The 14,735-nt window shown below is 60.1% G+C and overlaps 1 protein-coding gene across 3 annotated transcripts; it reads right to left on the minus strand.

The window, feature by feature from the left end:
* Positions 1 to 2,484: 2,484 nt before the first annotated feature.
* Positions 2,485 to 8,060, minus strand: CHLRE_02g141286v5 (uncharacterized protein). 3 transcript variants are annotated; one of them, XM_043060079.1, is made up of 4 exons: positions 7,595 to 8,060; positions 5,489 to 7,022; positions 4,439 to 5,209; positions 2,485 to 4,255 (listed from the first exon to the last, which is right to left on the minus strand). In XM_043060079.1, exons 1-4 carry the CDS (start codon positions 7,614 to 7,616, stop codon positions 4,108 to 4,110), a joined length of 2,475 nt encoding a protein of 824 aa, XP_042927852.1. In that variant the 5' UTR covers positions 7,617 to 8,060; the 3' UTR covers positions 2,485 to 4,107. The 3 variants fall into 3 exon arrangements, with proteins under 3 accessions (XP_042927852.1, XP_042927851.1, XP_042927850.1); XM_043060080.1 differs by lacking the exon at positions 7,595 to 8,060 and having other exon boundaries at positions 5,489 to 5,950; XM_043060081.1 differs by lacking the exons at positions 5,489 to 7,022; positions 7,595 to 8,060 and having other exon boundaries at positions 4,439 to 5,320.
* Positions 8,061 to 14,735: the final 6,675 nt, after the last annotated feature.

A 14,735-nucleotide genomic window follows, 5' to 3' on the forward strand; every position in this document is an offset into this window, starting at 1 on the left:
CTTCTGAAGCAAGCCACATACCAGCACGCCAACCCAAAGACGATACACACCACGGCTCGCGAAGCACGACGCTTTCCAAACGCGAGATTTCAGACCCACCATGCTCTGGCCCACGACGTGAATGACACCGTTGGACAGACAGTTCGGTAAGCAAAATTAAAACCGAAAATGGCAAAGAAGTCCAGGTTACAGGTGCATGTGCCTGGTTCAGCGACTCCCGCGTTGTCTACGTAAATCCAAATGGCGCTGGGTGCACTAACACTATTACAAGAGCTGAATTGGCAGCAATTCGTGCTGCCCTCGCAGAATTTGGTGGCGAAGGTAAAGAATTTGCAAATAAGAAGCTCACTACTGCATCAGATTCTGTTGCAAGCTTGTACCTAATCAAACGAGCTATTAACGAGCCTCGGTGACTGCATCTGAGTAAGCACCGTGACCTCCTGGATTCAGTCGTGGCATTGCTCCATGCACGCCACGCTCGGGGCGCACCCACCGCTCTGATCAAAGTGATTTCGCACACCGGGCTACACGGCAACGAGGAAGCCGATAACGGGGCAGCTGCCGTCGCCACCCAGGAAAAACCCGCCGACGTGTCCGAACCGGCCGACAACGACCCGCACGCCCGGCACTGGTGGCCGACCTTCACGGTCACCAGGGACGACAATAGCACAGCCACGCACTACGTGTCGGACCTAAACCGGGGCCTCACCAGGGCAATGGCCCCCAGCTGCCGTGGTGGATACGCCAACAAAACCCTGTACACTGAGAAATGGGCCGAGGCAGCACCCAGCCTTGACCCACGCGCCAGTAACGCGTACATGACGAACTCGGACGCCAGCCACGGCCTACGCCGGTTCATACAGAATGCTCGTCAGGGAGGCCTCATCTGCCCGGCCCGGCTGGCTTTGTTTAAACTACGAGACAGCGACGAATGTGGTCTCTGTGCCCACACCCAGCGCAGCCGCGGATCTGACCCATGGGATGGGCGGTTCCGCTTCGAGTGGATAGCGTCAAGGGACGAATTCGCTCCGGAAGGCTTGCTGCGGACTCCAAAAACTCGAGTAGTTCTGATTGGTCGGGTGATTGAGCAGGGTCCTAGCACTCGATGTTAGGAGCAGAGCCGGAGGTAAATGGAGCTCTTACGAGAGCAAGCCTACTACTAGAGTAGGTCGTCGGCGTTGCAGGTGGCACGTCCCTGAGGTCCAGAGCAGATGTCACTCGCGACTCGCGTCAGCAAGTCCCTCTTGTAACCAATGCAATCCTGACCCAGAGCGTGGCACCGCAGGCCACCTCGCTGGCCAGTGCGCGCACCCCCAACTCGTTGGCGCTAGGATAGCCAAACACAACATTGCCGTGCGGACGATTGCTGAATGCCTACACCATGGTCACAACGGTGGTGGTTACATGATAATGGATGCCACCTCCCGAGCTGAACTGCCTGAGTACTGTGCGGGCATGCGGCCGCCGTCCTGGCTCTGCCCGCAAGTGCCCGCCGCAGACCTCAACAGGATGCGGCCTGACATGTTGATTATCCCGAACCTTCCCCGGTCCGAAGCAGAACGCTTCGTGACATCCCCACCAGCCAACAAAGGGGCCTACCCAGTGTACATCCTTGAAATTGGATACACCTCGGACCTGCACCACAGCGAGAAGCTCATTCAAAAACAAGCGCAGCACGCCGCCCTTGCCACTGCCATGCGAGCTGCAGGGTGGACTGTACACTACTATACCAAGCACGTTATTACACTGGGACACGGTGGCACTGTCCCCCGTACCCTTGAATCTCTCCTCAAAGACCTGGGAGCCAAACCGCAGGCAGCCAAGGCCTGCTGCACGCGTCTCCACATGCATAGCGTCACCACACTCCGGGGCACCGCGAACCTGTACTACCGGCTAGAGCGCGAGATGGGCATTGCCAACACCCGTTGCCGCCCGGGAGGGCGCACCCAGGGGACCGCCAATGGCGGCCCCCGCGCGGGGGAGCCGGGGTAGGGACATCAAGTTTTTGGGCTGAGCCCCCTGAGCGAAGCGATCCAGGGGGGGCGAAGCCCCCCAGGATTGCCCCTGTCCGTGCCTGCCTGCCTGCCTGCCTGCCTGCCTGCCTGCCTGCCTGCCTGCCTGCCTGCCTGCCTGCCTGCCTGCCTGCCTGCCTGCCTGCCTGCCTGCCTGCCTGCCTGCCTGCCTGCCTGCCTGCCTGCCTGCCTGCCTGCCTGCCTGCCTGCCTGCCTGCCTGCCTGCCTGCCTGCCTGCCTGCCTGCCTGCCTGCCTGCCTGCCTGCCTGCCTGCCTGCCTGCCTGCCTGCCTGCCTGCCTGCCTGCCTGCCTGCCTGCCTGCCTGCCTGCCTGCCTGCCTGCCTGCCTGCCTGCCTGCCTGCCTGCCTGCCTGCCTGCCTGCCTGCCTGCCTGCCTGCCTGCCTGCCTGGAGGGATGCAGTACCGCTCGCCCGGCCAAATTCCGGGGGTGTCCCCCGGGGCACACATCCTGAGCCGCGAGATATTCTTACCTGGCCCGGCGACATTTCCCAGCCGGCCCGGCCGCATCCCTACCTGGCCCGGCCAAATCCCGACATGCCCCGGCCGAATCCCCTACCTGGCCCGGCCAAATCCCTACCTCCCCCCGCGAAATCCCCAGCTGCCCCAGCCAAATCCCCCATCTGGCGCAGCCAAATCCGCACCTGCCCGAGCCAGCTGCCCTACTTGGCTGGGCCCTATTGCTTTGCCTGTCCACGCTGTATGCTCGACCCGGGCCCACGAGCATCTCAGGCGCCGTCACCCGCCCTATCACCCCTTCCCCTAGGCCTACACCCCTAGTCCTACCACGTTCCCCCTACAGACACAAGGCAGTCTCCATCATATCAGGGCAGGTATCAGGGCATGAGCACGCATGGTCCCGATCAGCGAGCGAGCGAATGAAGCAGGCGGGGAACTTAATGTGACAGCTCCCTAAGCTTAGTCGCATTCCCACAGTAAACTTTTGAGATGGAGGGCTGCTGAGGGCGGGCTTCGTAGTCGCGGCAATCACCCACCAATTACAGCGTTTTCAACAAACCGCCCGCATTGAAAGTCATGATCTCGTCTTGCTCACGTTTGCATGCGTTCATCACCCGGGGAGGGCAAATGGATATGGGGAGTAAGCGGCTGTGCCCTTACTTGGGCGGCGTGCCTACACCTGTCGCACGCCGCTTCCCTTGGCCCCAGCCCCGCGGCCGTCAAATTTCTACGCCGCCTATTAACCGACACGGGTCTGCCCGGCCATTCCTACTTGCCGGGCAGAGACCACCCCCCGGGACAAAGAAACTAACCGGATCTCAACACTCCGCTGTGCTACAGTGACAACCCTCCACACATGGACGAAAAGAAAAACAAGTAGGGTGGGCGGGTGGGGAAACAAAACTAGCCCTCGGCTCCAAGAGCCGTTTACGTGCTACAAACGCAAAGTAAATTAAAACTCAAGCGGTACCAGCGCAACCAGAACAGTCTGCCTTCCATCCCAGGTCCACGCATGAGGCGCCCTCTCGACACGCGGCGGTTCTTACCGCCTTTCTCTCCTCGGCCTTCGCCTACCCCGCGTGCTCTTACTCGCCAGCCTATTTCTCCGCATCCCTCCTTCAAAACCTGTTTTAAGTTCCGTTCAAGTTAACTAGAAGCTCCACTTAAAACCGCCCTTTGAGATGGAGGGCTGCTGAGGGCGGGCTTCGTAGTCGCGGCAATCACCCACCAATTACAGCGTTTTCAACAAACCGCCCGCATTGAAAGTCATGATCTCGTCTTGCTCACGTTTGCATGCGTTCATCACCCGGGGAGGGCAAATGGATATGGGGAGTAAGCGGCTGTGCCCTTACTTGGGCGGCGTGCCTACACCTGTCGCACGCCGCTTCCCTTGGCCCCAGCCCCGCGGCCGTCAAATTTCTACGCCGCCTATTAACCGACACGGGTCTGCCCGGCCATTCCTACTTGCCGGGCAGAGACCACCCCCCACACCATTCCCTCTCGTCACTGACAGCTCGAAACTCGCCGGACCCCCCGGCCGCTGCCCGCCTAATTCAGCCCCACCTATGCTGGCACTCAGATCCCAGCGGGCTCCCCAAAAAAACCCGTACCCTTCCCTTCTACATACGTTCTGTCGTCCGCCGCTTCTCCAATCCCGACTTCTTGATATACAGGCGCACGGCGTCCGATTTCCAGCGTCCATGCTCCTGGATGTCCTCTAGCGGCACGCCCGCGTTCGCCGCCGTTGTTGCCCCACCACGTCGCAGACTGTGGGAGGAGAAAGCGTTAGCGTCCAAGCTTCCGGCTGCCTCGGACTCCCACAAGACCAGGAGTAGGCTGCGCAACCGCTTGGTATACCAGTCCCTTGCCAAGCCCCCTCGCACACGCCCCACCGCCGTGAACAGAGGGTCATCATCTTGCCCGCCCGCGGCCCGCCGCCATGCCACATACCGAGACACAATTCTGCCGATTGGCACCTTACTGCCCTGGGTGGTCGCCGCCAGCTGCACCTGCGCGCCTAGCCCCTGCTGGTCGGTCTTGCTGCGGCGCACCGTCAGTGTCACGGGGCCCTCTGCCTTCTGCTGCGAGACGTCTGCCAACGCCAGTCCCGCCAGTTCACTGCGCCGTAGCATCCCGAAGAAACCCAGCGCCAGCCAGCACGCGTCGCGGCTGCACTCCTCCGCGCGGTTCGGCTGTAGACCCGCCGTCTGTGCGAGCCAGGCGATTAGCCGCCGTAGCAGGGAGATAGGCAGCGACGCCTTTTGCTGCGAGCCGCCGCTGCCCCGCTGCAGGGTCGCCATCGTCCGGCGCACCAGCGGGTGCTGGCTGATGAGGTCCTCGCCGCTGCGCCCCTTCGACCGCTGCCAGTCCGCCAGTGCGCTGATGTTGCCCTGCAGGGTCTTGTACGCCAGCCGCTGGCTTGCCTGCATCAGGAAAAGGCACACTGCGTGGGGGTTGAGGTCTCCCTTCTTCCCCGGCGGTAGTGCTGCTGCCTCGCTCAGGTTTAGGACCTTGCTGCAGAAACCCACGTAGCGCCGCCGGCCTGTCGCATAGACCCCCGCCGAGCCTTCTGCTACTGCGCTGCCAGTGGCGGCCACCCACTCGTCCGCCAGGGCCCGGGCTGCCTCGCTACCGCTGCTACCAATCCCGACCGCCCGTAGCGTGCAGTCCGTGCACTGCAACCAGCCTCCTGGATAAGCTGACTTCTTGGCGCCGATGCAGCTGCGGTGCATTCGCGTGCCGCAATCTTCACAGCGCAGGTCTCCCGGGCCGCAGCGGCGCATGCAGACGACGCACGGTCCCATCGTCGCCGCCGCCGCGAACCCTGCGTGCATCTCGGCGTCCGAGTGTCAGTGTACACGCAGAACGACAAAATCGTATGGCGCCTCGTCTGCCTCCTCCCCCCAAGGCCACAGGCACAGTTTGCGGCCCCGGCCGAGCATGCCTACGGGTTTGAACACGGTCCCTCTCCAGCCTGGTCCCCGCACCCATTGCTGGAACCAAGGGTAGCTGGGCTGGTACGGCACAACCACTGTCGCCCGCGTCCGCTCGTCTAGCTGTGCTGCTGCCGCTATCGTCGCCAGCACCTCTCCAGTCAGCGACACCGGGGGAAACGCCCATAGCACCTTGCCCGCCAACCGCTGCTCCTGGCCCAACACAGATCGCTCTGGGCTGAAGAACTCGGCGCAACCCGGCTGCGCGTTGAGGCCCAGAACGTCTGCGCAGCAGTCGACCGTGGGCCGATACTGGCCGCCGTCCGTGGTGACCAGGCTGCGGAACACAGCTGGCTTCAGGCGCAGGTTCTGGTCGCGCGCCTGCGCCAGCTGCCTGCTGAGACGGTCGGCTCGCGTGTTCACAACACCCGCAATGTGCTCCGCGCGCACTTCGAAACCCGCCTGCATCGCCAGCTCTGCCAGCTGTCTGCACAAGCTGCGCCCCTCCTTAACGCGCGTGGAGCCGTGGTTGACTGCGGCAACGGCCTGCGTGTTGTCACAGCGTACCAGGACCCTGCGGCCCTTCAGCCGCGGCGCCCATGTCTGCAGCGCCCTCACCACCGCCGTCAGCTCGAGCCAAGCGATGTGCGACTGACGCTGCTGTGCGCTGAACACCCCCTGTAGCTCTGCCTCCTCCCACGCAGCGCCGAAGCCTGCCCCGCTGGCGTCTGTGAAGATTACGGCGCCGTTCTGAGCGTCAGCGAACTCCCCCCGCACCAGTTCCAACTCGGCGACCGTGCATTGCCGGGCGCCATCCGAAACGGAGGAGTCCGCCCTGAGGACCTCCCACCACCACTGCAGGTCCTCGAGCGCCGCCGGCTCCAGCGATAAGACGCGTGGTGCCGGCTGCTGCAGCGAGAACAGGGCGTCGTACACGCTCTGCAGGAAAGTGTAACCCCAGCGGCACGCCCGCGCCACGAAAGTCAGCTTGCCCGCGATTGACTCCAGATCCTGCCGCTGCACCGCCCCTTGCTCCGCTGCGTCCAGCAGCGCGCGTATCGCTGCTGCGTATCGCTGCCGCTTGTCCGGCGTGATGCGCATCTCTAGCCGCACCGTGTCAAACATCATGCCCAGAAACTCCAGCTGCTGGCATGCTGTGTCCCGCCCTTGGTCCTTCTCTAGCTTCCAGGTGAAGCCGAGTTCCGCGCCTAGCACGTCCATGACCGCAAAAGCGCCCACCACGTCCGCGTGTTGCTGCCCGATGATCATGAAGTCGTCGCAGTACGTGAAAATGCGGACCTGCAGCCCGCGCCGGTCGCACTCTGACTGGAAGATGGTGGTCGCTGCCGCTGTGAGCTCACAAAAGATCGCCGGGCTCTGGCTGGCGCCGAACGGCAGGGCCACGTACCGCTGCAAAGCGCCCGTTGCCGGGTTGCGGAACGCCATGAAGCGGCGTGCCTCCGGTGCCAGCACGCAGTGGTGGAAGCCCGACGCCAGATCCCGCTTGCCCAGGTAACCGTACTGCGGGAGATGTTGCAGCAACTCTGCCAGGTCCGGGAGCTTACACGGAAGCTGCCGCATGCATGCGTTGACGCCGGACGCTGTGGGATCGATGATTGGGCGGATGCTGTCACCCCACAAACCGCCCGCATTGAAAGTCATGATCTCGTCTTGCTCACGTTTGCATGCGTTCATCACCCGGGGAGGGCAAATGGATATGGGGAGTAAGCGGCTGTGCCCTTACTTGGGCGGCGTGCCTACACCTGTCGCACGCCGCTTCCCTTGGCCCCAGCCCCGCGGCCGTCAAATTTCTACGCCGCCTATTAACCGACACGGGTCTGCCCGGCCATTCCTACTTGCCGGGCAGAGACCACCCCCCGGGACAAAGAAACTAACCGGATCTCAACACTCCGCTGTGCTACAGTGACAACCCTCCACACATGGACGAAAAGAAAAACAAGTAGGGTGGGCGGGTGGGGAAACAAAACTAGCCCTCGGCTCCAAGAGCCGTTTACGTGCTACAAACGCAAAGTAAATTAAAACTCAAGCGGTACCAGCGCAACCAGAACAGTCTGCCTTCCATCCCAGGTCCACGCATGAGGCGCCCTCTCGACACGCGGCGGTTCTTACCGCCTTTCTCTCCTCGGCCTTCGCCTACCCCGCGTGCTCTTACTCGCCAGCCTATTTCTCCGCATCCCTCCTTCAAAACCTGTTTTAAGTTCCGTTCAAGTTAACTAGAAGCTCCACTTAAAACCGCCCTTTGTTGTGGCAGCAGGGTCACGCGTGTTTCCGGGCACTGTTCAGGCACTCTGGAACTGGCTCAGCCCAATATCTCCGTCGCGGTATTTTAGTGTGCCTCGATGCTAAAAGGGGTACAGATGCGGCTTTGTTATCTAAATCTACTTCACGCCAGCGCTTTGGTGCTAGGTGGGGATAAGGAGCCAATGGCTCCTGGCCGGCACCAACAGCGCTGGAGGTAGCTTAGCCAGCGCTTGCCGCCCAGGCAGCAAACCATATACACTATATGCATGTTCGCGGCTTCTCTTGTGCTAAAGCCTAAGAAGAAGAAGGGATCGCTTGAAAGCCCCAACATTTTGAAGGCCGCCGTAGGAGTGATGGGGATGAACAGATATATCTTTACACGTATAAATGTACTGAAAGCATCAAGAGGCAGTCTATGGTTCACGGGGATGCGTGGGCTGGCATGACCAAGCTGCCACGCGCACCGCCCTGCGCCCTGCGCGCACAACCCCGCTACCACGCACTTCCTATCCCGCTTCCCCGGGAGCCGACATCTGCAATATCCCGCTCCCGAGGATGCCCCCAGGCGTCAAATCCCGCTGTGTGGGGTGCCCCCCAGCGCCGAATCCCGCTGCCTGCGGTGCCCCCCGGCGCCAAATCCCGCTGTCTGCGGTGCCCCCCGGCGCCGAATCCCGCTTCCGCGGGTGACCCCACCCGAGGTATCCCGCTGTCCCCGCCAGGAATCCCCCTTTGTACTGAAGACAGCGGGATTTCGCCGGGCGAAATCCTGTGCCCGGGGTCATCGCGAAATCCAGGGCGCCTGCATCCCTCTGGCCTGCCTGCCTGCCTGCCTGCCTGCGTTGACAAAAAGTACCATACTGGCACAAACCGCGAGTGCCACGTATTATTAATTGCAACTACCTATTGTAGAAAAATAGACGGCAGGGAAAACTCGGCCGGAGCGAGAAGCGACCTCGTGAGTCCATGGACATCTTGACTTTCTTCAGTTCGCGAGTATAGCTCTCGGCCCCTAAATATCTTACATCCATGCATCAAAACTTGTCGACGACAAGCGTCTTGGGGCAAGAATGTCGAAATTGTTTGCAATAGCCAAACCATGCGTCCCCGAGCCTTACATGTGTCGCGGCCCGGGATCCCGCGCCCGAGCCCGGCTAGCCGTTTTGCGGTGCTTGAGTGGGATGTGGGTGAGGTGCATTTGGGGTATCATGGACCGTGAAGTGGCGTGGGTAAGGTGGCGTGGCGTGGCGGGGACAGGGCATGTCGGTGCTTCGGCACGGCGTTGGCATAGTGGCCAGTCCCGCTGGATGGGCTTGCAAGGGTGCTGTTCATGTCGCCGGTGCCCATCGTCACATCCCCTTGCGCTACATGGGGCTCAGCCCATTTTCCAGCTGTACAAAGCTGACACCCCTTGTCTGACGGTGGGGTGAGCTTGTCTGCTCGCTGGGTGCACTAACACTATTACGAGAGCTGAACTGGCAGCAATTCGTGCTGCCCTTGCAGAATTTGGTGGCGAAGGTAAAGAATTTGCAACTAAGAAGCTCACTATTGCATCAGATTCTGTTGCAAGCTTGTACCTAATCAAACGAGCAATTAACGAGCCTCGGCGACTGCATCTGAGTAAACATCGAGACCTCCTGGATTCAGTCGTGGCATTGCTCCATGCACGCCACGCCCGGGGCGCACCCACCGCTCTGATCAAAGTGATCTCGCACACCGGGCTACACGGCAACGAGGAAGCCGATAAAGGGGCGGCTGCCGTCGCCACCCAGGAAAAACCCGCCGATGTATCCGAACCGGCCGACAACGACCCGCACGCCCGGCACTGGTGGCCGACCTTCACGGTCACCAGGGACGACAATAGCACAGCCACGCACTACGTGTCGGACCTAAACCGGGGCCTCACCAGGGCAATGGCCCCCAGCTGCCGTGGTGGATACGCCAACAAAACCCTGTACACTGAGAAATGGGCCGAGGCAGCACCCAGCCTTGACCCACGCGCCAGTAACGCGTACATGACGAACTCGGACGCCAGCCACGGCCTACGCCGGTTCATACAGAATGCTCGTCAGGGAGGCCTCATCTGCCCGGCCCGGCTGGCTTTGTTTAAACTACGAGACAGCGACAAATGTGGTCTCTGTGCCCACACCCAACGCAGCCGCGGATCTGACCCAGAGCGTGGCACCGCAGGCCACCTTGCCGGCCACTGCGCGCACCCCCAACTCGTTGGCGCTAGGATAGCCAAACACAACACTGCAGTGCGGACGATTGCCGAATGCCTACACCATGGTCACAGCGGTGGTGGCTACATGATAATGGATGCCACCTCCCGAGCTGAACTGCCTGAGTACTGTGCGGGCATGCGGCCGCCGTCCTGGCTCTGCCCGCAAGTGCCCGCTGCAGACCTCAACAGGATGCGGCCTGACATTCTGTTTATCCCGAACCTTCCCCGGTCCGAAGCAGAACGCTTCATGACATCCCCACCAGCCAACAAAGGGGCCTACCCAGTGTACATCCTTGAAATTGGATACACCTCTGACCTGCACCACAGCGAGAAGCTCATTCAAAAACAAGCACAGCACGCCACCCTTGCCACTGCCATGCGAGCTGCAGGGTGGACTGTGCACTACGATACTAAACACGTTATTACACTGGGCCATGGTGGCACTGTCCCCCGTACCCTTGAATAATAATAATAATAATTACAACGCCGGCCCATAGGGCCTGGCATGGATTAACGGGGCAAGGTGACTAGGGCGAGAGGGCCCGCCCCCCTCACGCTGACGCCTCACCACGAAAGAGTCACAACCTCCGAAACTACAACCTCCAAGTCCTAGGCCGCTCTTCAAAGTCCACTACATCCGAGCCTGCACACCTAACATATCGTGCTAGGGAAACGCCGCGTTATAGTAGTGGAGCACTGCCAGTTCGTGCAAACCGAGGAGCCATGGCGCTCCTCCTCGAGCCTTGGATCTTGAGCCTTGTCTTGAACCTTGGACCTCGCCACTAAATCGGACTTCTGCACCACGACCTTTCTAGGTTGCAGCGGGCATAAGCCCGCAATTGCCACTAAGGGCAATTACCTTTCGTTCGTGGGATCACCAATCGGTTTCGCACCAATCTTTCGCCTTTTGCATAATTGGGCTTTTATCCGGATTCGTACCCGGGTCCCTTCTGCCGTAAGGACGAGTCAAATCGCTAACTGAGTTAGCGATCCGGTGATCCCCTTACCCTTGAAACTCTCCTCAAAGACCTGGGAGCCAAACCGCAGGCAGCCAAGGCCTGCTGCACACGTCTCCACATGCATAGCGTCACCACACTCCGGGGCACTGCAAACATATACTACCGGCTAGAGCGAGAGATGGGCATTGCCAACACCCGATGCCGCCCGGGAGGCCGCACCCAGGGGACCGCCAATGGCGGCCCCCGCGCAGGGGAGCCGGGGTAGGGACATCAAGTTTTCCGATGGTGGGGTGAGCTTGTCTCACTCCTCCTTAAGACACGCGGGCACCTGTGCCCTGCGTAGATATTATTATTATTATTCCCCTTGCGCTACATGGGGCTCAGCCCATTTTCCAGCTGTACAAAGCTGACACCCCTTGTCTGACGGTGGGGTGAGCTTGTCTCACTCCTTCTTAAGACACGCGGGCACCTATGCCCTGCGTAGATATTATTATTATTATTCTCCACATCATAAGAAGAATAATAATAGAAACTGGCTCTACAACGTCATGTTCGCTTGTGCATGTTGCGTTCTTTCAAGTACAACAATATTAGGGTTGGCTCGCCCCCCATAGGGGGGCGACAGCCTTAAGTCCTCGACCAGAACCATACATTAGGGTTGTTCTCTGTTTTTCAGTTCGACTGTATGCAAATAGCGGCAGCTTAGGCCTATTTGCCAAGGCAAGGAACGTGTGGAAATACGCAGCACAGAAGAACTGGTAGAAAAAGCGCACCTCCGACCGAGGCCGCTGCCCTTGATGTGGAGCCATCAGCATTTGCAGGCAAGCGTCGAAATCAAAGCCAAGCCAAAGCCAAAAATCCACACGCCAAGCCAAGCCAAGCCAAGCCAAAGCCAAAGCCAAAGCCGAAGCCAAAGCCAAAGCCGGAAAATGTCGCCTTGCCCAGAACTGGACGCTGTCCTGGCCGCCAATGTCTTGATGCGGTGGCCAGTGCCCTACATTGTAGGAGATTGCTTCTTCGACGCGGTAGTGTGGCTGCTGCTGGTGTTCATGGGCATGCACAAAACGACTGAACGACGTGCTCGCCGCAACCGTGCTGCTGCGATGCGCCTGAACCTCGCCCCCAGCCCCCACCATAGCCAACGTCGCATAGCAAGTGCAGTGCACGCACATGCAAGGGCAGGAAGCGCAGCGCGAGCGCGCAACGCCGCAGCGATCCAGCGGAGCGATGTTGCCCGTGGGCCGAAAAATGTCTCTAGCGCTGAAGCTTCACCTGCGCACTTCCCCTGTTACACCACGACTGCAAGCGGAAAATCCCCACAAAAGGGCGAGCCATCGCGCTGCGGAGCGGGGAGGTTTTGGAATCACCGGATCGCTAACTAGTTTAGCGATTTGAATCGTCCTTACGGCAGAAGGGACCCGGGTCCAAATCCGGATGAAAGCCCAATTATGCAAGATTGGTGCGAAACCGATTGGTGATCCCACGAATGAAAAAGGTCGTGGTGCAGAAGTCCGAATTAGAGGCGTCCAAGGTGCGGTCCAAGGTCCAAGATCCAAGGTCGAAGCAGGAGCGCCATGGCTCTGGCATGTTGCAACTAACTGGCAGTGCTCCGCAGCTGTAGTGCGGCGTTCCCTAGCGACATAGGGTGATGGCTAGGATAGGGTGGCTCGGATGTGCTAGGATGATGGTGGCTAGGATGCGGTGGTGCAGACCTGCTTGGCAGTGCTGGGGTTGCACTCGCAAGCGATTCTCCGATAATCTCACGCTAGGAGCTTAGGCCCAGTGTAATCTTTCTTTCTTTCTATTAGGGTTTTGGATAGGGAGACCTGGAGCGCAGCGCATACTCGGCGCCCCTGGTACCCGTCCCTCAGCACCCGTGCCGCCCCCGAACCCCACCGGGGCCCTTCCGCGCCTTGCAAGTCAACACGGTTGGTGACGGGTTCGTAATCGGCACTAATGCACCGGCTGAATGCACCACTCCCCAATCCTGACTTTCCACACGATATCCTCAACCTCTGACAGCCGTATACACCAGCTGAGAGCTTTAGGACGCCGGAGTGGCGCAGCTTGGCGCGCGGTTATCTCGTCAAAGGTAACGTAGCAGTTGCAGTCGCAGCTCATGCTCACGCTTTTCTTTTATGCTTGTGCTAGCTCACTGGCCTCGGCTCTACAACGTCATGTTCGCTTGTGCGTGTTGCGTTCTTTCAAGCATATCAATAATCCAGGGGAGAGGGGTATGCAACTCGGCTGGCGCGGGCTGCATGGGGCTGCATGGGAGGTCCAAACCGTGTTCGGACCCCCCAGCTCACGCCTCCGACTTATTATTTACATAGGATGGACTAATGTGTACATATAATTGTTTGGTCTAGGTCGTCGGGGCACGGTCCCTATTACTTGACCATTGCGGACCCGGAGGGGTGTTATTGTAACACAACTGCGGTGCTTTGACGTAAGTATCATCTGTGGAAGCAAAGCTCGGTATGAACACGCCCTATCTACCCACCATGACGCAACCAGCCCGCACCGATCTCAAGGGGGCTTCCCGGAAGACTTGGCTAAACTGCTACTCCGCGCACGGGTAGACAGCAAAGGCAAGACATGCAAGTCGGCCCCCGCACGTGAGCGCTCTCTCCCCGAGTCCCTGAAGCTGGCGCTGTATAACTGCCTTGCCTCGACACACTCAGACCCTGACCGCCCAGTGGGGCTGGTGGAACGCTTTGCCTCTCCACTCAACTGCTCGGGCCGGGCCACTAAATAATAATAATAATAATATCTACGCAGGGCACAGGTGCCCGCGTGTCTTAAGGAGGAGTGAGACAAGCTCACCCCACCATCGGAAAACTTGATTTCCCTACCCCGGCTCCCCTGCACGGGGGCCGCCATTGGCGGTCCCCTGGGTGCGGCCTCCCGGGCGGCATCGGGTGTTGGCAATGCCCATCTCTCGCTCTAGTCGGTAGTACAGGTTTGCGGTGCCCCGGAGTGTGGTGACGCTATGCATGTGGAGACGTGTGCAGCAGGCCTTGGCTGCCTGCGGTTTGGCTCCTAGGTCTTTGAGGAGAGTTTCAAGGGTACGGGGGACAGTGCCACCGTGGCCCAGTGTAATAACGTGTTTAGTATCGTAGTGCACAGTCCACCCTGCAGCTCGCATGGCAGTGGCAAGGGTGGCGTGCTGTGCTTGTTTTTGAATGAGCTTCTCGCTGTGGTGCAGGTCAGAGGTGTATCCAACTTCAAGGATGTACACTGGGTAGGCCCCTTTGTTGGCTGGTGGGGATGTCATGAAGCGTTCTGCTTCAGACCGGGGAAGGTTCGGGATAAACAGAATGTCAGGCCGCATCCTGTTGAGGTCTGCAGCGGGAACTTGCGGGCAGAGCCAGGACGGCAGCCGCATGCCCGCACAGTACTCAGGCAGTTCAGCTCGGGAGGTGGCATCCATTATCATGTAGCCACCACCGTTGTGACCATGGTGTAGGCATTCGGCAATCGTCCGCACTGCAGTGTTGTGTTTGGCTATCCTAGCGCCAACGAGTTGGGGGTGCGCGCAGTGGCCGGCAAGGTGACCTGCGGTGCCACGCTCTGGGTCAGATCCGCGGCTGCGCTGGGTGTGGGCACAGAGACCACATTTGTCGCTGTCTCGTAGTTTAAACAAAGCCAGCCGGGCCGGGCAGATGAGGCCTCCCTGACGAGCATTCTGTATGAACCGGCGTAGGCCGTGGCTGGCGTCCGAGTTCGTCATGTACGCGTTACTGGCGCGTGGGTCAAGGCTGGGTGCTGCCTCGGCCCATTTCTCAGTGTACAGGGTTTTGTTGGCGTATCCACCACGGCAGCTGGGGGCCATTGCCCTGGTGAGGCCCCGGTTTAGGTCCGACACGTAG

The sequence above is a fragment of the Chlamydomonas reinhardtii genome, chromosome 2, assembly GCF_000002595.2.
Source record: "Chlamydomonas reinhardtii strain CC-503 cw92 mt+ chromosome 2, whole genome shotgun sequence".
Taxonomy (NCBI): Eukaryota; Viridiplantae; Chlorophyta; class Chlorophyceae; order Chlamydomonadales; family Chlamydomonadaceae; genus Chlamydomonas; species Chlamydomonas reinhardtii.

Coding starts and splice junctions, on each gene's coding strand:
- CHLRE_02g141286v5 (XM_043060079.1), bottom strand. CDS start 7,616: ATGCGGAGAAATAGGCTGGCGA. Junction 5,210..5,488: donor TACCAGCCCAGCTACCCTTG/GTTCCAGCAATG, acceptor AATGCACCGCAG/CTGCATCGGCGCCAAGAAGT. Junction 4,256..4,438: donor ATCGGCAGAATTGTGTCTCG/GTATGTGGCATG, acceptor CTCCTCCCACAG/TCTGCGACGTGGTGGGGCAA.